Consider the following 22,971-nt stretch of genomic DNA (forward strand, 5'->3'; position numbering starts at 1 on the left):
ATTTCAGTCACGTCATGTCATACCCCTGTTCAAAGCCCTCCTTTGGTTTCCTGCCTCACTCAGACTAAAAACCCTTGTACTTCCCTTTGTTTGGATCCCCATTATTATCTTTGCCCCACCTGTTACCTCTCAGAAACCTTCTCTTTCTAAACCCCTCTTTGGTCACACTGATTTCATTATTCTTCAAATAAACTGAGATGCTCTTTGCATCTGGAATACTCTTCCTTGTTTGTGGAACATTCTTCCCATAGGTATCCACATAGCTTGATCCTTTATTTTCTTTCACTATTTACTTAAACATTATAAAATAGACACTTTACATGACCACCATATTAAAAATTGTGCAAGTTAACTCCTCAGGTTCCCTTTCCTATTTTATAATTCTTTTTAGTGTTTTTCACTTTATACTAATACTATTTATTTTACTCAATTTACACTGTTTATTATGTGTCTCCACTGCTAGAGTCTGAACTCAATAAGAGTAGAGATTTAAGTCTGGTTTGTTCACTACTTATCCCAGGGTCCAGAGCAGGGTTCCAGCCTCACAAGTAGCTAAAACTCAAATAGTTAAAGAGATACCTTTTTTAGATTTTACAATTCATTAAAATATAGAAAAAGCAAAACCAGAGGTTTAGAGATAGGAAAACTCCAGTATACTAATGGTGAGAGTATAAGTCCAACTTTCCTGTAGAAAATTAGTCAAAATATACATCACAAATTTTCAACATGCAAGTATTTTGATGCAGTAAGTTTCCTTATTAAAATTTGTCCTAACAAAATGATAATGTGTGCAAAGATTTGGCAAAAGGGCAACCATCACTGTCTTGCTTATAATTGGGAATAATTTAAAAATTAAAAGCTTCAGACTAGCCAGGCGCGTCCGCGGAGTAGGCACAAACTGGTTAGAGACTGCATAACCGGACCGGCAGTCACCATGATCGCGCTGTTTAGGCGAAGCTGCGGGGTACTGAGAAGTCTTTCTCATTTTGACTGGAGATCACAACATACAAAAACTGCCCTACAACGTGAGCCAGGATCAGGATTTAGTTTTGGAGGTCTTGGACTTGGAACTTTTGATAGCTGTTTAATTTCTGAAGAATTGGCTTATGGATGTACAGGGGTTCAGACTGCTATTGAAGCAAATTCTCTAGGGCAAATGCCTGTTATTATTGCTGGAAATGATCAACAACAAAAGAAATATTGGGGGAGAATGACTGAGGAGCCATTAATGTGTGCCTATTGTGTAACAGAACCTGTAGCAGGCTCTGATGTAGCTGGTATAAAAACCAAAGCAGAAAAGAAAGGAGATGAGTATATTATTAATGGTCAGAAGACGTGGATCACCAATGGAGGAAAAGCTAATTGGTATTTTTTATTGGCTCATTCTGATCCGGATCCTAAGGCTCCTGCTAGTAAAGCCTTTACTGGCTTTATTGTGGAAGCAGACACCCCAGGAGTACAGATTGGAAGAAAGGAATTAAATATGGGACAGCGATGTTCAGATACAAGAGGAATTGTCTTTGAAGATGTGAGAGTGCCCAAGGAAAATGTTTTAATTGGTGAGGGAGCTGGTTTCAAAATTGCAATGGGAGCATTTGATAAAACCAGACCACCAGTAGCAGCTGCTGCTGTGGGACTAGCACAGAGAGCTTTGGATGAAGCTACCAAGTATGCCCTGGAGAGAAAAACTTTTGGAAAGCTGCTTATAGAGCACCAAGGAATATCATTTTTGCTGGCTGAAATGGCAATGAAAGTTGAACTAGCTAGATTGAGTTACCAGAGAGCAGCTTGGGAAGTTGATTCTGGTCGCCGAAATACCTATTATGCCTCTATTGCAAAGGCATATGCTGGAGATATCGCAAATCAGTTAGCTTCTGATGCTGTTCAGATTTTTGGAGGCAATGGATTTAATACTGAATATCCTGTAGAAAAATTAATGAGAGATGCCAAGATCTATCAGATTTATGAAGGTACAGCACAAATTCAAAGGCTTATTATAGCCCGTGAACACATTGGCAGGTATAAGAAGTAACCAGATCACCGTGTTAATAATCGTTGAGTAATTAGAATATGATCTACTATTTAAACTCCAGGAAAGAATAAGGGCTTTAAGGTTTTTTTTCCAGCGAAAATTTTAACATAGGTTCTCATGTACTAAACCTGTATAACTGATTCTAATAGTATTGGGTTGGCCAAAAAGTTTGTTTGGGTTTTTTTATAATGTTATGAAAAAACCTGGATGAACTTCTGGGCCAACCCAAGTTTTCTACTTTTGTTTAACTTTATGACTTGCCTTTTCTATAACACATTTGGTTTTATTAAAGTTATGTGTTTTCCTTTAGTTCCAGTGTACCTGAATTACATTAACCTAGAAAAATGCATTTGGTTTGTTGTTTTAACCTCTGAAAATTAGAGAAACAGAAATTTCTTGGAATTTCAGTGTTTTTCCAAAGACAGAAAAGAAGGTTTATAAAGTATTCAGAATGTTCCAAAATTTACATTGAGAAAATATTCTAGGATTTAAATAACTTGTCAGTGACTTTGTAGACTTAATGGTCTTATATTAGAAGAATTAATTTTACTGCAATTTGGAAAGCATTTGGTTTCTCTTTTGTACAGTAATAGTCAAAAATTTGATGTTCATATTCTCCCTTTAAACAGTGACCAGAAGTTACATAGAAGTTTTTAATTTTGAACCCACATAATTCTGAGCCCACATTTCACTTGCCTTATTTTTAAAAAGTCAATACAGTTTCCCTTAAATTATTTTTATATGACTCTGTTGGTCTCTGGTTAACCTTTGGTCTGTTGTATACAATCTGATTTCATGCACATACATTCTAAAAATAAACTTAAATTTGTTCAGTAAAAAAAAAAAAAAAAATTAAAAGCTTCAAATTTCCAAATATAGAAAGTTAGTTAAATGAAAGACAATATATCATACAACAGAATATTATGCAATCATTAAATTAGTATATACATATGTAAACACTTATTTGCATGGAAACTATCAACAGTGTACTGATAAGTGGAAAAAAGCAATCTATAAAAGAGACCATGATGAATAATGTCATTTTTAAAGAAAGATGTATATCCTTGTACATTAATCTGAGGGGATGAATAATTTTTAATGATGTGGTTTCTAGAATGATGTGGGTATGCCTTTCTTATTTATCTGATTTGTATTTCTAAATTTCCTTTTAAAATGATGACCATAGTTGACTTTTTATATTGGGAAAAACCCAAATTGTAATTGCACTCTTCTTCAAAAAGATATTACTATAGCTAATGTATTACTATTATACAAGTAAAGGATTTTGGGGGGGTATGAATTATATGTAAAAATTCCCCTTGATAGACTTCCCTGATGGCTCAGTCAATAAAGAATCTACCTGCCAATGCAGGAGACCTGTGTTCAATCCCTGGGTTGGGATGCCTACCCGGAGAAGGAAATGGCAACTCACTCCAGGATTCTTGCCTAGGAAATCCCATGGACAGAGGAGCCTGGTGGGCTATAGTCTCTGGGGTTGCAAGAGTCAGACATGACTTAGCAACTAAACCACCACCATTGCCCTTCATTGTTATTCCCCTTCTATGTTGATGATAAATGTCCTGCCTCAGAAAGTAAGGACTTGTTCAGTTGCTAAGTCGTATCTGAGTCTGCAACCCCATGGACTGCAGCACACCAGGCTCCCCTGTCCTTCTCTATCTCCTCGAGTTTGCTCAAATTCATGTCCATTGAGTCAGTGATGCTATACAGGAGCTAATGCTCAAAATTTGCTCACAGAATAATCTCTTTGTGGTATTTCAGTCTTTAAACCCTTAACATGTGGAAGTTGTCTATCTACAGGTATGACTGTTGAAAAGTATGTTTAATGTGTTTGCTAATAAGATAATTAAATTTATTTCATGAAATTATCTAGTATTTTACCTCAGAGATTTGAATTCAAACCCCCTCCCCTCTTTATCTCTAGTCAGTATGCTTTTGGCAGTAATGTACAACCATCTGAACAGAAGAAGGGGAAATTTCCAATCTGGCCAGAATGGAGCGAAGCAGACATAAATGCCGAGAAGTGGGATGCAGGCAAAGGTGCAAAAGAAAAGGACAAATTGGGGAAGAGCCCTGTACTTGTAAGTAGACTTGAATGTGGCTAGACTTCAGTTTGGTCTTTGATTGTAAGTGGAATAGGATTTGTTAACGTGTGCGTGTGCTCACTCTTCTCCACAGCCTCCATTGAAAAGAGAAATTTTGTCTTTGTCCACCTTGACGCCACTCATCCTACCTTGTCTCTCCAGGTCTTTAGTCCTGAGCTTTGGTGAATTGCATTTAAGTAAATGGGAGGAGAGAAATGACCAAAAATTCATAAGAATGAAAGAAATAGAATAAGCTAGCTAGTAGATTTCGAGAGACTTGGGAACCAGGTATTTAGAGATGTTGGTTTAGGAAATGAGAAGCCCTCACAAAATTGTGAGCTGTTATTTAGAGATTATAGGGAAGATAAATTTTTAAGAGATGCTACAAGGTAAAAATTGAATCCCTCTTATATATGTACCCCAAGATATTTTGGTTAAAATCTCTGTCACTCTTCATTTGCCTGTGACTTTTTATAAAAGATTTTTTTTAATATGGATCATTTTTAAAGTCTTTATTGATTTTGTTTCAATATTGCTTCTGTTTTATTTTTTGCTTTTTTTGGCCACGAGATGTGGGATCTTAGCTCCCCAACCAGGGATCAAATCTGTACCCCGTGCATTAGAAGGCAGTGTCTTAACCCCTGATCACCAGTAAAGTTCCTACCTGTGACTTTCAAACATGGTGCATCCCTGAGATTGGAGCTGAGAATTGAGTTCCTACAGTTTCCAGTTAAATTGCTTACTTAAGAATATTTATTTCCAAAAACCTCTTTGTAGAAAATACTAGTCTGGGTTTCATTTAAAATATGGCCCATTTATTTGATGCAGTAATTCATTCAACAGAAGTACTTTTAGAACACAGCACAATTTTCAAGACACAAAATTGCCGTAATGGCTAGGTTGAACTCTATTGTCTTTATTCGCAAAGAACTCTCAGAAATGGTACTTATTAGCATTTACATTTTGTGCACAAAGTGCAGAATCACAAACTGCATGATTCGTATCAGTAATTTGTTTACATAAAAGGCAGTCAATATAATTAATTGCTGACGTTGTTAGCATTTGAACAATTTCAAATAACAATATGTGAGACAATGTATTCTTTGTACCATACCTAAAGTAATTATGAAATGTTTAGATGCAAGGGACTTTTGAACTCTCTGGTTCAAATGAAAATGGTCATGTTTTACATATTTTAATAGAAATTCAGATCTTATAGGGATTGTTTGAGAATTCTCATCAGCAAATAGATTTTGCAAATTCTCAGTTGAGCAGCTGAGCACTGGAAAAGATTCAGGGATAAGTCATTCTAAATTATAAAGAAGCAATGGGGAAGAGAAGAACAGAGTACCTGAAAACTCTGAAATAGGAAATGAGATACAAAATAATATTTTAAGGACCTTACAATAAAAGCATGCTTTTATTAGATGATTATGAAAAGTTCTCGCAAATCTCTGGAAGGTCAGGTATCGAATTCTGGAACTTTTCAATAATATTGAAACAAGCGTAAGTCTATTGGAAGAAAATTTATCGGAAGAAAATCATTGAGACTGGAGTGGTAATAAGTGTGCTGGTCACTTGATGTTCATTTTATTTGGGGGTAACACATAGGACTATTGCTGGATGCTGTATGAAACTGCATGCTTCGGGAAGCCCTCCCCTCATACTACTGCTGTTCCACTGGAACTTGACATTTCAGAACCTAGCCAATACCACATTCTTCCAATGCAACTTTCAGAAGGTAGGAAAGCACAGCTCAAATGCCGGTTGTTATGGCAATGCAAAGAGGTGCCATCCGAGATAGAACCCTGCTTCCCACCCCCAGTTCTGTTCCACAAGCTCAGCATTCATGGCTCAGGGAGCAAGAATGTCTCCACTGGAGTGAGTCCTGGACACTCCACGCCTTGTGATTGCATTTCTATAATATGGTGGCACATAAACTCATTCCAATCCTAAAGAAAGGCAATGCCAAAGAATGCTTAAACTACCGCATGATGGCACTCATCTCACACGCTAGGAAAGTAGTGCCCAAAATTCTCCAAGCCAGGCTTCAGCAATACATGAACCATGAATTTCCAGATGTTCAAGCTTGTTTTAGAAAAGGCAGAGGAACCAGAGATCAAATTGCCAACATCCGCTGGATTATCGAAAAAGCAAGAGAGTTCCAGAAAAACATCTATTTCTGCTTTATTGACTATGCCAAAGCCTTTGACTGTGTGGATCACAATAAACTGTGGAAAATTCTTCAAGAGATGAGAATATCAGACCACCTGACCTGCCTTTTGAGAAACCTGTATACAGGTCAGGAAGTGACAGAACTGGACGTGGAACAACAGACTGGTTCCAAATAGGAAAAGGAGTACGTCAAGGCTGTATGTTGTCACCCTCCTTATTTAACTTTTATGCAGAGTACATCATGAGAAACACTGGGCTGGATGAAGCACAAGCTGGAATCAAGATTGCCATATGCAGATGACACCACCCTTATGGCAGAAAGGGAAGAAGAACTAAAGAGCCTCTTGATGAAAGTGAAAGAGGAGAGTGAGAAAGTTGGCTTAAAGCTCAACATTCAGAAAACTAGGATCATGGCATCCGGTCCCATCACTTCACGGCAATTATATGGGGAAACTGGAAACAATGGCTGACTTTATTTTGGGGGATCCAAAATCACTGCAGATGGTGATTGCAGTAATTGTCATGAAATTAAAAGATGCTTAATCCTTGGAAAGAAAGTCATGACCTACCTAGACAGCATATTAGAAAGTAAAGACTTTACTTTGTCAACAAAGGTCTGTCTAGTCAAGGCTATGGTTTTTCCAGTAGTCATGTATGGATGTGAGAGTTGGACTGCGAAGAAAGCTGAGCGCCAAAGAATTGATGCTTTTGAACTGTGATGTTGGAGAAGACTCTTGAGAGTCCCTTGAACTGCAAGGAGATCCAACCAGTCCGTCCTAAAGGAGATCAGTCCTGGGTGTTCTTTAGAAGGACTGATGTTGAAGCTGAAACTGCAATACTTTGGCCACCTGATGAGAGAGCTGACTCTTTTGAAAAAACCCTGATGCTGGGAAAGATTGAGGGCAGGAGGAGAAGGGGATGACAGAGGATGAGATGGTTGGATGGCATCACCATCTCAGTGGACATGAGTTTGGGTAAACTCTGGGAGTTGGTGATGGACAGGGAGGCCTGGAGTGCTGCAGTTCATGGAGTCTCAAATAGTCAGACACGACTGAGCAACTGAACTGAGCTAAACTCTTGCAGGTTTTACCAGAAGAAACTGCCTTATACATATGACCCTGGCAGTTCTCCTTGGAACGTTACAGAAGGCCACTTCTTGAAATGTGAGGCTAGTGATCAGGAGATTGGTATCAGATGAGCTGACCATTTCCTGTAAGTCCAGAGTTAGGTCTCAGTTCCTCACCTAAGTGATGGCAAAGAAAGGATATGGTGAGTGAAACAAATGAAGAACTATATGATAAAGTACTGTAAGGTAGATGTAAGAAATATACCTGAAGCAACATGACAAGAAAAGAGTACGATTAACAAGAGGAGAGGCTCAAATCCTGGAGAAAAGGGAATCATAATGAGATGAGCCCCACTCATTTCTTCCTCAAAGTCATTTATTAAGTCAAGGTATGGAAAGTAGAAACCAAGAAGAAAGTAGTGGCCTGGAGCTTGTGTCAGTTTTTCTGGGTTGAAGTGAAGTAGGATATTGTCTGAAGCTGCCGAAGCAGACCTTGACCCAGATCCCAGGGTAACTATGGAGACATGATCTGAAAATTTTACATACATTATCTTGAGACATGTATGTACCTCATAAGCTATGAATGTGAAGCGTTTGCTGCAGAGCAAATGAATAAAAAAACAGCAGTCTGGAAGTTAAATAACTGAGAAAACATTTCATAATGATAGCTAGAGATTGGAATTTCATGTACACCAAGTTAGCTTGATAAACACTCCAGACTTTCCATTAGTGCCCCAACATGGCTACAGCATTCCATAATGAGTAAGTATGAACAAAAGTACACTAGTCTTGCCAAATCCTAAGACCCAATGTTGACTAGGTCAAGTTTATCTTGCACTCTGTCAGAAGGGAATAAAATCCTCCTCTTGGGAGGAAGACATCACCATTTAGAACCTGTATATATTTTTATATCCAGTATATAGTGTACACTCAAAATTTACCAGACAGGAAGAGAAACAGAACCAAGTGACTAAAAATTAAGAGGAAAAAACAGATAATAGAAACAGATTTAGAAGGAACTCTGAGAATTTTCAGATAGGACACTTTAAAATTTCTAAGTTAATACTTTTAGGGAAAAAAAAGCCATGTGAGGGAACCCCAGAAGCCTAGTACTTCTCTTGGAAAAACATCAGTCTATCTTTTAAACTCATTCTTCTATCATTTTGACTAGATGTCAGAGTTGCCTTTGTCTTCATTTGAATTATTCCAGTATTGTTAAATGTGACAATAAACCATATCCTTCAGATACACAGAAATTTATTAGGTTTAACTCTCCGACAATGTCCTCAAATACAACCTATTTCTCAAGACACATGAGTGTTAAGGTAAACATATAATGAAAATCAAAAGAGTATTTATTTGATCCGTCCCCATTAACTGAGGGGAAGTTTACTCTCTGCCCCCACCACAGATATATTATGTTGCTGTAATATCTTGTTTGTACTCCTAGAAATTTTCATATCTTTATTTTTCATAAAAATCTCAATAAATCTTTATTTCTCATAAAGATCTCCCATCACCTACCACCTCATGAGCCATGAGAATTTTCACATAGCAGTTACTTGAAGTGTCTCTAACTTACTAGACTTCTTGCATTTGGGCACCATTCTTTCTCCAGAATTCACCAATTGATCCATAGTTGGGGGTCAAAAACTAACGAATTAATTGCCTTCTGTGCATTTGTTCCAGAAAAATGGAAACTTACGTTCACACAAAAAACAATAACCTGTACACAGTGATCATTGCAGCTTTATTAGTAACAGCCTGAAACTGGAAACAGCTCAGATGTCCTTCAATGGGCAGATGGTAAACGAACAAATATCTGTAACATGAAATATTACTCGGCAATAAACAACCAACTATTGACACATGCAAAAATTTGAATGGATTGAATCTCCAGGGAATTAGGCAGAGAAATAAAATAAATCCAAAGGGTTACAGACTATATGGTCCTATTCATATAACATTACTGAAATAACAAAATTGTAAAAGTCAAGACTAAACTAGCAATTGCCAACTGGTATGGATTAAACACAGACTGGGGAGCTGGAGGGTCCCTATGGCTATACAAAGGTATAACGAGGCTCCTTGTGCTGGTGAAACTGTTCTGTTGTCTGTGTCAGTGTCAATATCCTGATTGTGTACTACAGTTTTTTAAGGTGTTACTACTGGAGAACTTGGATGGAGAATCAAGGAACTCTCTGTATCGTTTCATACAATGGTTTATGAATCCTGATTACACCAAAATAACAAGTTTAGTTAAAATGATTAATAAACCAAAGTCAGGTCAAAGGTACAAATTTCATTTACATGAAATCCTTTTTATGATTCTAACCATTGAACAATAAGTAAATATTTTTTAAATCTTCTTTACTTAGATTAAAAAAACAATATTTTCAGTGGAAAAAATGGCCTTACTGGCCCATTCAAAATTGTCTCCCTACCATACCTAATTCACGCTCCAAAGCAGCTCATGCTTGTTCAGACTACTTCCTCTGCAATCAAAATGCTATTTAATAATCAAGGTTTCATTAATTAATTACAGCAATGTTAATTCAATATTCTCTAAGTACTTTATGAACTAGCCGTGAGAACAGTCACACAAATTCCTCTATAAATTCTTCTTTATTGTTCAGGTTCATTTGATATATTCATTTTTATTGGGATAGAGTTGTTTTTATTTTAATAAAACTATAATATAGAGAAAAAAACTTAACACATTTTTTTATGTAGCATTTTTTTGAAGACCCTGAAGGAAAAATTGAGTTACCATCATCATTGAAAATTTATTCCTGGAAACGTCCACAGGATTTTTTAATCAATCGGGTAAGAGATAATTTTACTATTAAACAAAATTTGTATTAGTCATGAGATATAATATCCTAGTTTTGAAAATTTGCATTTTAAAAACAATTTAAGGTAGTTTTCCTGTGGTATCTAGTAAGAAAAAGTAATTACTTCTTGGCATTTAAATTAGAAATAAATATTTATCAATATAGTTTGTACCGGTTTCCAAAAGAATATTGACATTTTGTTTAAGGCCTCAAGTTTCCTTCTTCTCTGCATGATGTCAAATTATAACCTAAAATGTTGCACAAAGTTTTTCCTTAAATCCTGACACACTTTCTCCTCTCTGCTTCTTATGTAAAGGGCTTTCTAGGTTAGAGTTCATTAGCATTAATTTTCCAGTCCAAGAGAATAACACTTGGATTTCTCTCTTCCAGGAATTTTTTAAGCATTTTCCAAGGGCCACTTTCATATCTGAACTCCATTTGTTGTTGTTGTTGTTGTTTTTACCAATGTGGACATCACCCAAGAAAACTTCATTTTAAATAGCACTTCATTTTAAATAGTGCTTATATACATTAAAGCTTTAGACACATTGATCTATCTTCCTAATTAATAGCTATGTTAGTTTGAATATATTTGGTATTTTTAAGGGCTTAATTATCACTAATGTCTTTTTCCCCATCTCCCACTTTCATTTAATGCATAGGAAACTAGTAGGCTAAATTAGGTACTTAATGCTAGTCAAAAGATTAAAATGGAGCAGATTCTTCTGTGATTATGGAATTCATTGCATCTCTGCTTCTATGCAAAGTGATTTTATTCCTAAGAGTTTTAGCGTTTAGAAGCACTGCTACTAATGAAGAAAATACAATTTATCCATCATATTTTCAATTATTGTTATTAGTTAAGGAAGTCAGAAACACTAAATCTTAAATATTTATTCAAATGAGAAAATAACAAAGTACATCTTTGTCCATCAGAGTACTTTTTCAATGCCTGTCTGTAAAACACTTTAAATAAAATAAATCAAATTTATACAAACCATATTTTTAAATTAGTTATATTGTTAGGTGACTTTGAAATGAAGAATGCAAATTCTGTGATGTTAATACAATTCACTTAATATGTATGTATTATTAATAAGACTCAGGCTCTACTCACTCTAAGTACAGAATTTACATTCCAAGCAAATGAAGAATGTAAATTCCATGAAGTGAGAGTGTTGTAAGTTTGGATAAGTAAGAAAGTTTTTTACCTTTTTAGCATACCTTAGGTCTGAGAGATACACTTGTACTAAAAATAAATGAATTCATTGTTGACAATGACACTTCCACCTTACTGAAATACTGTCATCCATCTCTGTACCTCTCTCCCTTTGCACTGACCCTTTCTCTTGGTCTGCCGTGCTGGGAGTGGACCAGAACAGTCAGAACTAAAAGTCCAGCCAAGCAGTAAAGTTTTAGATTAGTGCTGGCCAAGTTGTATTGTCTGAGTCCACAGTGATAAACACATTTGATTTTGAGACATTAAATATGGACAAGAAAAAGTGAAAGTGTTAGTCACTCAGTTGTGTCCAATCCTGTGGGATCCCATGGACTACAGCTCATCAGGCTCCTCTGTCCACGGGATTCTCCAGGCAAGAATACTGGAGTGGGGTGCCATTCCCTTCTCCAGGGGTTCTTCCTGACCCAGGGATCAAACCTGGGTCTTCTGTGTTGCAGGCAGATTCTTTACCATCTGAGCCAATAAATATGGACATACATAAAGTTTAGACAAAAATATTGTAAAATAATAATGACCTTTCTATATAAAATTTATTGAATATATAGTGTTGCTGTTTAGTCACCAAGTCATATCTGACTCTTTGCGTCCTCATGAACTGTAGCCTGCCAGGCTCATCTGTTCGTGGGATTTCCCAGGCAAGGATACTGGAGTAGGTTGCAATTCCCTGACCCAGGGATCGAACCTATATCTCCTGCGTCTCCTGCATTGACAGGCAGATTCTTTACTGCTGAGCCACCAGGGAAGCCACTGAATATATATATATATATATGTTCTCGACACATTATATGTATGTAATTTTATAAATTGTGCTTGTAAATTATGAACTTAAGAGTCAATTCTGGCCTTCAAGGGAGTTGTAGGTAAATTTCTCTCAGACATCTGAAAGTACTTTATTGAGTTTTCAAGGTGTTAGTTATACAGATGATTGAGTTTCTATAAAAATCTACTTTGCTAATCAAAGTCATTTTCATGTTAATTTGGTATGTTAAATATATAAAGTTGATATTAATTGTAAGTAATTAAAAATTTTGCTACAAGTCATATTTTTCCCTATTATCTTTTTCCTTTATTGACCTTAATATATAAAGGCAACTTTAGATATATACAAATTAAATAATGACTGCAAAATTAACTTTAAAAGATATTACAAGATTTGAAGTCAAACAAGATTTTTAAAAGCTGTCTCAGTTAATATTTTTTATCCAAGATGAAGAGATTTTTCTAGCTACCAGATGTTAACTAAGCTTCAGGTTTAACTTGAGTGGTTTATTTAAATTTCAAATCGGGTTTTAAACTCTGTGTGTGTGTATGCATGCTAAATTTATCTGCATATGTTACATCTTACAACATTTTATTATGTTAAAATACTGTATTTTATAGGCATTACATTATTAAATTAATGTCACAGCTCTATCAGAGGTTATCTTATAGAATGTTTATTTTTTTATTTCTTCCAATTCCTCTGTGAGGAACAAAATCAAATTTGGCCTGTATGTAGCACATGAAATTGTATCAGTAAACTAAATTTCCTTTATTTTTCCCAAGGAGCAATATCTCTCTCTATATATTTTTATTTCAGGCTCCAGTGGTTGTGAAAAATGAAATCCTGTTTGACTTATTTTCAGCGAATGAGCATTTACTCTGCAGTGAGGTAGGTTGGGGAAGTATGAACCAAAAAGCTCCTTGAAGAATGCCTTGTGGACCTGCTTAAACAACTCCTGGGTAGTCAATTTCAGTGCTCTTGCTCACCTTTAAATTTTAGTATAACTGAATATTTCATACCCAGACACTCAAAGAGGAAGAGAAGCTCTTTAGTTGAGTTTAGCAACAGAGTCAGTGGAAGAGATGTTAATATTAGCACTGTTTGTGCCATGGACCAGGGTAGTCAGGTTCTCACCATCTGGGCATTTCTCTTCTGGATCCATGTACCTAGCAATTACCATAAAGTTGTTGCCAATTTGAGCCTACATCATGCCCAAGAGTAGGGTGTCTGGTGGTGTTTGACTTGCCAATGTGGAGGAATCAGGAGACTCAGTTCAAATGCAATACCTCACCTATACAAGACAAATTTTCAGCGCAGCAGTCCTACAGCCTGTGGGAATTCACCTTCTCCCTCTCCACCCTGGGTTCTATCCATCATAAGTAGACCTGTTCCACTTCCCTAAGGTAGTTAGATCTGAAACAGGGATTTTTTTTTTTCATTATTTTCTCCAAAGGCCCAGTCATAGGGGTGTAGTTATTATCGATTCAAACATTTTGTCTTTCTTATCTTTAACATCTTGGCCAATACTAAAATCAAAATATTAATTTTTTCAGTCAGGTTGTACTGAGTTGTATAAAATTATCTCTGAATTGTTTTATATTTTATGAATTCCAAAGACTTTAGCATATTTTCCGTGGACATGTAAAATGTTTTATTTATTTTTATTGAAGCGTAGTGATTTACAATGTTGTCTTAATTTCTGTTGTACAGCAAAGTAATTCAATTCTACACATATACATATATATGCATTCTTTTGTATATTTTTTCTGTATGGTTTATCACAGGATATTAAATATAGATCACTGTGCTGTATAGTAAGACTTTGTTATTTATCCATTATATACACAATAGTTTGCATCTGCTGATCCCAAACACCCAGTCCGTTTCTCCCCCACCTTCTTTCTTGGCAACCACAAGACTGTCTCTATGTCTATCAGCCTATTTCTGTTTTGTAGATAGGTTAATTTGTGTCATATTTTGGATTCCACAAAGGAAGTATAAAATAATTCTATAGTAAAATCTCCAGCTACATAGGAGGATATCTGATTTGCCTTTTCCACTTAACCTACATTTAAGAAGTTTTCTAGATAACCAAGTTAAGAAAAATATAAATCTTATGACTTCAGACTCAAGTATTTAATCTCCTTACAAACCAGGCAGTGAAACATATTCTGAAGTTCAACTCTTCACTGTGCCTTGCTGCCTGATGAAAACCTTGCAGGTGGGAGTTTTACTTGGAGCTGTACCTGCTGATCAACATGTGAATATGGGACTTAGAGTGTATTTAAGTGTGTGCCCAGTTTTACTTCTTTCTCATGTCTCGTTGCTTGTCTAATTGGTCTTATTGACATAGAAGGATCATTTTCTTCTCAAATTCTCACATTTACAGAATAGTAGTGCAAGAAGGTGGTGCTATTGGTAAAGAACTCATCTGCTAATGCAAGAGACTTAAAAGACTTGGGTTCGATACCTGAGCTGGGAAGATCCCCTGGAGGAGGGCATGACAACCCACTCCAGTATTCTTGCCTGGAGACTCCCATGAACAAAGGAGCCTGGTGAACTACAGTCCATAGGCTCACAAAGAGTTGGACACTACTGAGTAACTAACGCTTTCACTTTCACAGCTCAATCTTTTATAAAGATTCCAAAATAAAGCTATCATTGCTCTCAGAAGCATTCTGAGAGCACACACACACACATACACACACATACAGCTAAAATGGTGGTCAGTGTCAAATCACTGACCATTTACTCTGAAAGACAGCTCTTAGCTAAGGATTTTTAGCTTGTATTATGATTATATGTTTTGAGAACAAAAGCAAGATATATGACTTTATTCTGTAGGTAAGAAATAAAAATGTAGAATATATTACACGTAGAATCTAATAATGCTACTGGAAGTAGATTTTCAACTGCCACCCACTCCCAAAATCACAGTGCCAACAATTGAAAAATAACTAATGAACACTACTGGTTTTTACCTCTAGCTAATGAGATGGATTATCAGCGAAATCTATGCCGTGTGGAAGATATTCAATGGGAGTGCTTTGGCCAATTATTTTAAAGGAACAGCAGGGGACCCCCCTCTTCTGGTCTGGAAGCCCTGGGAACACATATACTCTCTATGCAAGGCTGTGAAGGGCCACACACCCTTGTTTAATAGCTATGGAAAGTATGTGGTGAAGCTTTACTGGATGGTAAGTTCTTGTACACACAGGTAACCATTTGTGTGTCTTTCATATTGCAATGTTTCTCTTACCTGCTTTTAAAGAAGCTAATACAAGATGAGACAGTTTATAAAGGCTCTCAGCTGTGTACCTACTGGAGGAAAAGTCTTACATATGTAATTTGAGATTTAAAAGAACACAGTTGCATCCTCTGTAATACCAGTTCCCTGTGCTTTTTATTTTTTAAATGTTTATATATATATTTTTTTAATTTTTATTGGCGTATAGTTACTTTACAATGTTGTGCTACTTTCCACTGATAGCAAAATGAATCAGCAATACATATACATGTATCTCCTTTGTTTCAGATTTCCTTCCCGTTTTAGGTCACCACAGAGGACCAAGTAGAGTTCCCTCGCTGTGCCGTATGCTCTCGTTAGTTATCTATTTTACACACAGTACCAATAGTGCATATATGCCAATCCCAATCTCCCAGTTCACCCCACCCCGCCCCTTCCCCCTTGATATACATATGTTTGTTCTCTACACCTGTATTTCTGTTTCTGCTTTGTAAATAAGATCTTCTATACCATTTTTTTTTGGATTTCACATATATGCATTAATATGTGATATTTGTCTTTCTCTTTCTGACTTACTTCACTCTGTAAAACTAGTGCTGCTGGTACCACTGAGGGGCAGTCCTCTGCTGCCTGTGACCCTGCAGGTGGGCGGGCTGGGTAGGCAGGTGGATGCATAGATAGGGCTCTGCCCTCTCTGATGTGGTATCAGGGTCATGGGCAGGAAACAGGGTTTGAGCTTAAGTGTGATCCAGTCCTCTCTTTGTTACTACTGAAGGGCCTGATCTGATCCATTTTTTGCCCTGACCTTGATATTTGTTTTCATGTTAACAAATCTCACTTTGACACAGGAAATATTTTACCTTCATCTGAAACAAGACAAATGGGAAAGTAGGAAGCACAGGTAGAGAATTCAAAACCCCTTAATTAACACAACAAAGTAGACTCACACCCCACTGAGCAATGCTACCTTATATTAAACACCTTTGGGTTTATCACGGTGGAATGCTCTTTTCTAAAGGCCCAGAGCCACAAGCAGGCCCAGCTATGGGATTGAGAGTCTCTTGTTCAAAAGTTATTAGCCATTTCAAGATGGTGATATCAGCATTTTAAGCAAAGCATGAGGTCCTTCAAAGTGTGGGGTCCCATGTGACTGTACAGGTCACATACCCATGAAGTTGGGCCTGATAACAGAGGAAAAGTATTCTTGAACATTTGAGGCAATGAGGAAAGTAAATCATGCTATTGTCTATTTCTAAGAACATGGCTTTCTTCTTAATGAGCCGGAGCCATCTATTCTTCCTGGGGTGGGGAATGCTCAAAGGCCAATGTTTAGGAATCAATAGGATCATTACAATAGGAAGGGGCTTCCTAGGTGACTCAGCAGTAAAGAATCTGCCTGTCAGTGCAGGAGATGCTGGTTTGATCCCTGGTGGCTCAGATGGTAAAAGTGTCTGCCTACAATGTAGGAGACCCAGGTTCAGTTCCTGGGCCGGGAAGATCCCCTGGAGAAGGAAATGACAACCCACTCCAGTACTCTTGCCTGGAAAATCCCATGGATGGATGGAGGAGCCAGCTAGTCCACGGGGTCACAAAGAGTCAGACACAACTGACCGACTTCACTTTCACTTTCACTTTGGGAAGATTCTCTGGACAAGGAAATGGCAACCCACTCCAGTATTCTTGCCAGAGAAATCCCATGGACAAAGGAGCCCATTGGGTTGCAAAACAGTCAGACATGACCTAGCAACTGAACATGCACAGTAGAAGGTAGAGAAGGGAATCTTAGCCTTTGATATCCAAAATGGGAGTTTGGGTTTATTTGTTTTTTTATATAAGACCTTTTTTTCAAGACCTTGAAAGTCAAAGTGCTATTAGAGAAAATAACTTCCTAAATTCCTTTATCCTTCTATGTTGACCAATAAGGAGGCAGATTTGACAGAGTAGACTTCAGAGTATTACATGTGTACAGAGGAGTGAAAGGGAGGACATGGCATTAAGAATGTGGATACACAGAGGACAGTGTAGGATTATAGAAAGAAAGTAAACACGGGAGGAGTGAGGAGGTCGGATGCCTGGGTATTTAGCCCCACTTCTGCACATTTGCCTAAACTTGAGTTGGAACAAAGTTCAAAATTATCAAGAATTTCAAAACAGCGTCAGCAGAACACTAAACCAACCCTGTTAGTTTCTTTCTCTCTCTGCTCGCTGCCATCCGCCCATCTTTTCTAATTTCCTCCTGGATAGGGGTCAATGTTTATTAACACTATATACCATTTTGTAAAGAAAATGTGATTTCTGTTTAACTGTACAGATTCCTCAGAAATCTACACCTTCCTGAATTCAGAAACTTTTTAAAAATGAATTTAGTCCAATTTGGAAATGTTAGTCTGACACAGTCATTTAACCTGCCTCGTTAGATGGTGTAGTTCTTGGGAAAGAGGGCTAGGAATCAGAAAGACAACCCCATGTCCAGTGACTTCTTCTGGTCCCTCTTTGGATTCACCTGAGGAATGGCATGTGGGAAATGATGCTAAACTGCTGAGCACTGAGATATGATTAGCTCCATGTGAATTATGTTGTAGGCCCCTTGCTGGCACTCATCTCTGAAGGGCATGGTCTTATTTGTGCTCACTGAGACTTTACAGAAAGCTTTTCTCATCTTCAGTATCTCCAAATGCATTCTTAGGGCCACATGGGCCCCTCAGGTTCCCTTGCACATAAAGGCAGAGAGACCATCTCCCTCAAGAGAATAGGCATACAATATGTCCTGGAAAAAATACAGGGAACGATAAAATGTGGTAATTATGTAAAAGAACCGGATAGTTCAGTTCAGTTCAGTTGCTCAGTCGTGTCCGACTCTTTGCAACCCCATGAATCGAAGCACGCCAGGCCTCCTTGTCCATCACCAACTCCCAGAGTTCACCCAAACTCATGTCCATCGAGTCGGTGATGCTATCCAACCATCTCATCCTCTGTCATCCCCTTCTCCTCCTGCCCCCAATCCCTACCAGCATCAGGGTCTTTTCTAATGAGTCAACTCTTCACATGAGGTGGCCAAAATATTGGAATTTCAGCTTCAACATCAGTCCTTACAATGAACACCCAGGACTGATCTCCTTTAGAATGGACTGGTTGGATCTCCTTGCAGTCCAGGGGACTCTCAAGAGTCTTTTCCAACACCACAGTTCAAAAGCATCAATTCTTCGGTGCTCAGCTTTCTTCACAGTCCAACTCTCACATCCATACATGACCACAGGAAAAACCATAGCCTTGACTAGACGGACCTTTGTTGGCAAAGTAATTTCTCTGCTTTTGAATATGCTATCTAGGTTGGTCATAACTTTCCTTTCAAGGAATAAGCGTCTTTAATTTCATGGCTTTAATCACCATCTGCAGTGATTTTGGAGCCCCCCAAAAATAAAGTCAGCCACTGTTTCCACTGTTTCCCCATCTATTTGCCATGAAGTGATGAGACCAGATGCCATGATCTTAGTTTTCTGAATGTTGAGCTTTAGGCCAACTTTTTCACTCTCCTCTTTCACTTTCATCAAGAGGCTTTTGAGTTCCTCTTCACTTTCTGCCATAAGGGTGGTGTCATCGGCATATCTGAGGTTATTGATATTTCTTCCAGTAATCTTGATTCCAGCTTGTGCTTCTTCCAGCCCAGCGTTTCTCATGATGTACTCTGCATATAAGTTGAATAAGCAAGGTGACAATATACAGCCTTGACATAGTCCTTTTCCTATTTGGAACAGTCTGTTGTTCCATGTCCAGTTCTAACTGTTGCTTCCTGATCTGCATATAGGTTTCTCAAGAGGTAGGTCCGGTGTTCTGGTATTCCCATCTCTTTCAGAGTTTTCCACAGTTGATTGTGATCCACAAGTCAAAGGCTTTGGCATAGTCAATAAAGCAGAAGTTGATGTATTTCTGGAACTCTCTTGCTTTTTCAGTGATCCAGCAGACGTTGGCAATTTGATGTCTGGTTCCTCTGCCTTTTCTAAATCCAGCTTGAACATCTGGAAGTTCATGGTTCATGTATTGCTGAAGCCTGACTTGGAGAATTTTGAAGGTCCTGATAAATAGTAGATTTTCAACACTATTAGTTTCCTCCCTTCTTTCCTGTATTCTTTCTTTGCTCCTTTCTTTCCCCACTGCTGCCTCCTATTGTGGAAGCCAAAGGAATGGATCATTCTTCCTCCTACTCCTTGGTAGAGTCAAGGGGAGAATCACAGGATCAGCTTACCAGATACTCTCCTGCCCATCTTGAGTCCAGATGCAAAAATAGAGGGCATGTAATGATCACAGGCAACTCTCCACCCGATTCTCTCACAATATGACCTTGCTGTGGTTCAGTTGCCCAGACTTGCTTAGTTCCTCTGGTATCCCCCTATTGCCTACTTATAAAGCAGGTTATTTAAAGTTTTGTTATGAAATTGTATTCTTTTATATGTTGTTATTGTTTAGTTGCTGAGCTGTCTCCAACTATTTGAAATGCCATGATTTATAGCCTGCCAGGCTCCTCTGTCCATGGGATTTCCTAGGCAATTTACATCCCAAACTTTACTTGCCATTTCCTTCTCCGGGGAATCTTCCCAACACAGAGATTGAACCTGTGTCTCCTATATCTCTTCTATCTCCTGATTGCAGGCAAATTCTTTACCACTGAGCCACTTGGGAAGGCTTTATACATTGTAGGTAATAATAAATGTGAGTATAAAGGAAGTACTTTTAAAATTAGTCTTTTTAGCTATGTGGCCTCCACCTGACTGTGATTTGTAATTTTTACGTAGTCAATTATGTCATTATATTTCTTTACAGAGTCTAGGATATTTGTCATTTAAACAAGGTACTACTTCAAGAATACAAAAAATATTTCCCTTTAGTTTTATTTTAATGTTTAGACCTATCATTTGTTTTATCTACTGTGAGAATGAAGAACTGGTTTATTTTTTTTACTTAAAAACCTCAGCCAGTTGCCCCAGCATTTTATGTCAATGTTTTACTTTTTACCCATTGATTTTAAAAACTGAGTGTTATCATACACTAATTTCCACTTTGAAATTATGTTTGATTTGGAGCTCTCTTTTCTTTCACTCTTTTCCTTGTTCTCTTCAGATACCATATTACTTTAACTATAAGGAATTTATAGTTTGCTTTGATTTTTTAGAATAAAATGCACCTCTTACTCTCATTTCAATGTTTTCTTAGCATTTCTGGGTAAACATTTCTACTAGTATTTAACTTTGAACACATAATGGTTTATTCCTTATTCTACATACAAAAGGGTTAATCCTTAATCCTCATCATTGTTTTTTGTTTGTTTGTTTTTACTACAGCTTCCCTTCTCTTGAACATTTTATTTTGTTTCATCTTTCATTCAGAAGGAATATGCATTCCAAAATTTTATTTACTTAGAATATATATGTGAATTTTGGGGGTAACAATATTGAGGTCTATTTTCCTTTATACGTGATTATCTGAATGATCATTTGCTTACATAAGGAAAAAGTAGCTGATAACCTGTTTTAGAATATAACAGCCAATGCCTGAGTATCTTCTGTGTTTAACACTTCAGGGACTCATTCTGAGCACTCTCCACTCTACCTGAAACCCTGATACTGTCTTCCCTGAATCTGCTTCACTTTTCTCTATAGAGCTGAGTATGAAGTATCCACTTAGTGTGTTCATTAATATAAGGATATATATATATATATATATGAATATCAATATGAATCTATTGCTTTCTTTTCTCAGAGCTTTTGTTCATACATATATTCTTATTTTAACCATTAGCCCAATCTACGGTTCTTTTGGTAAAGTAAATACAGAAGCCAAGTTACAGTAACCTCTTGCTAGTTCTCTTCTACTTTGATCCATTCTTTAAAATTGGACTGTAGCCCTAGAGGGGATAGAAAAATACTGAGTGATGATAGTGAATAGATGAAAGTGAAAGTCGCCCAGTCATGTCCTACTCTGTGTGACCCCATGGACTGTAGCCCGCCAGGCTCCGTCTGTCTGTGGTATTCTCCAGGCAAGAGTACTGGAGTGAGTAGCCATTCCCTTCTCCAGGATCGAACTGCAGGCAGATTCTTAACAGTCTGAGCCACCAGCAAAGTGAATAGATAGACAGAGGCAATTTTTAAAGAGACAGAAACAAGAACTTTGCTGTTTGAGAGACCATGTTCATGGAATAGAGGTGGCCGCCTGGTTTTCTAGTTGTAGATATCTATTCTCTCTGGGCTAAGAGCAAACATTTCTGCCTCTCTCCCCCTAATTCCCAGGTGGTAGGGCTGAGCCAACACCTCTTTCCAGATGAGGTGTAGTACAGAACTAGAGGAAATGATTTCTGAAAAGGTAAAATGGATTGTTATTTTCACTATATGTGTCCTTTTCCAGACATACACAATTTAATTTCTGGCTTTTTCCTCTTCCAATTCTAATTCAGTATTTATGTGTCTATCCTTCAGTTTTCACTGCAAATATTTCAGAAACACGTTCATACATACATTCTCTGTTACCTCCTACTGTTTGACTCAAGATGATGTACTGGAGATGCATCCTCTGCCTTACCTCAGTTTTCCTTCCCCTGTGCAGTCTTGTACACCTTAAGGCTGCTACAAATTGCTTTTTTTCCCTTTTCATTTATAGACACTTTTTTTATTTGTTTCTTACTGGACGTAGATTTCTCCTTCTGCCTTTTTGCATGTATTCTCCTCCCTCTTTCTTATTGCCCCTTGAAGAATTTATATGGCTGAGATGGTAAAGAATCTGCCTGCAATGTAGGAGACTTAAGTTTGATTCCTGGGTTGGGAAGATCCCCTGGAGAAGAGAATGGTAACCCACTCCAGTACTCTTGCCTGGAGAATCCCAAGGACAGAGAAGCCTGGAAGGCTACAGTCCATGGGGTTGCAAAGTCAGGCACAACTGAGTGATTAACACTTTCACCTTTAATCACTTCAAAGTAAACCAACCAATGAGAACCTTTTGGCATGACACTTAATGTTCAGGTTTTTATACCAGTGTATTGTTTCTCCCGTAAAAAATTCCCATTTTTTTCCAGTTTGGATTCTAAGTGAATAGCCTCAAAGTTCTTTGACATCAACCAGATAAAAATTTATTAGGTAGCATGAAGAACAGTATCATAAAACAGAGTTTTCTTTTTTCTTTCACCTGGCAATGATAACACTGCTACTGAGCTACACATGGTCTCCTCGGTACTTTCCAATGTCAGCATTCCTTGGGCTCCTTGAAAAAAGCAATTACATTATTGCTCTCCACTTGAAATATGTACTGCTCTTGGCAATCTTTCTCTGAGTGCTTTCATTTCGCTCTGAATAAGCAAGAAAACACACACATTGAGACCAGTGGTTTTCCCCAATCGTCATCTATCTTTCCATACAAAAGCATACTAGTTTTTATTTCTGGTTAACTTTTATACTTTTTAAGCACAACGTTATTATAGAATTTGGAGTTTATTCAACTGTGGGTACAGGACACACCGCACAAACCCTA

At 37.5% G+C, this 22,971-nt stretch overlaps 2 protein-coding genes across 5 annotated transcripts in view; both read left to right on the top strand.

Annotated features, from left to right (window-relative positions):
- The window catches only part of ADGB (androglobin), a 198,147-nt gene that overhangs the window by 29,789 nt on the left and 145,387 nt on the right, over positions 1 to 22,971 (top strand). For all 4 annotated transcript variants that reach the window (XR_003036243.2, XM_024996676.2, XM_059889738.1 and 1 more), the window contains 4 exon segments: positions 3,975 to 4,131; positions 10,109 to 10,201; positions 13,029 to 13,100; positions 15,200 to 15,409. Coding sequence is in view for 3 of the 4 variants with exons in the window: in XM_024996676.2 (XP_024852444.1) it covers positions 3,975 to 4,131; positions 10,109 to 10,201; positions 13,029 to 13,100; positions 15,200 to 15,409 (532 nt within the window). In the remaining variant the exon portion in view is untranslated.
- Positions 866 to 2,341, top strand: LOC101906837 (medium-chain specific acyl-CoA dehydrogenase, mitochondrial). The gene has a single exon (XM_059889927.1). The coding sequence runs from the start codon at positions 935 to 937 to the stop codon at positions 2,030 to 2,032; it is 1,098 nt and encodes a 365-aa protein (XP_059745910.1). The 5' UTR covers positions 866 to 934; the 3' UTR covers positions 2,033 to 2,341.

The sequence above is a fragment of the Bos taurus genome, chromosome 9 (genome assembly GCF_002263795.3).
Source record: "Bos taurus isolate L1 Dominette 01449 registration number 42190680 breed Hereford chromosome 9, ARS-UCD2.0, whole genome shotgun sequence".
Classification (NCBI taxonomy): domain Eukaryota; kingdom Metazoa; phylum Chordata; class Mammalia; order Artiodactyla; family Bovidae; genus Bos; species Bos taurus.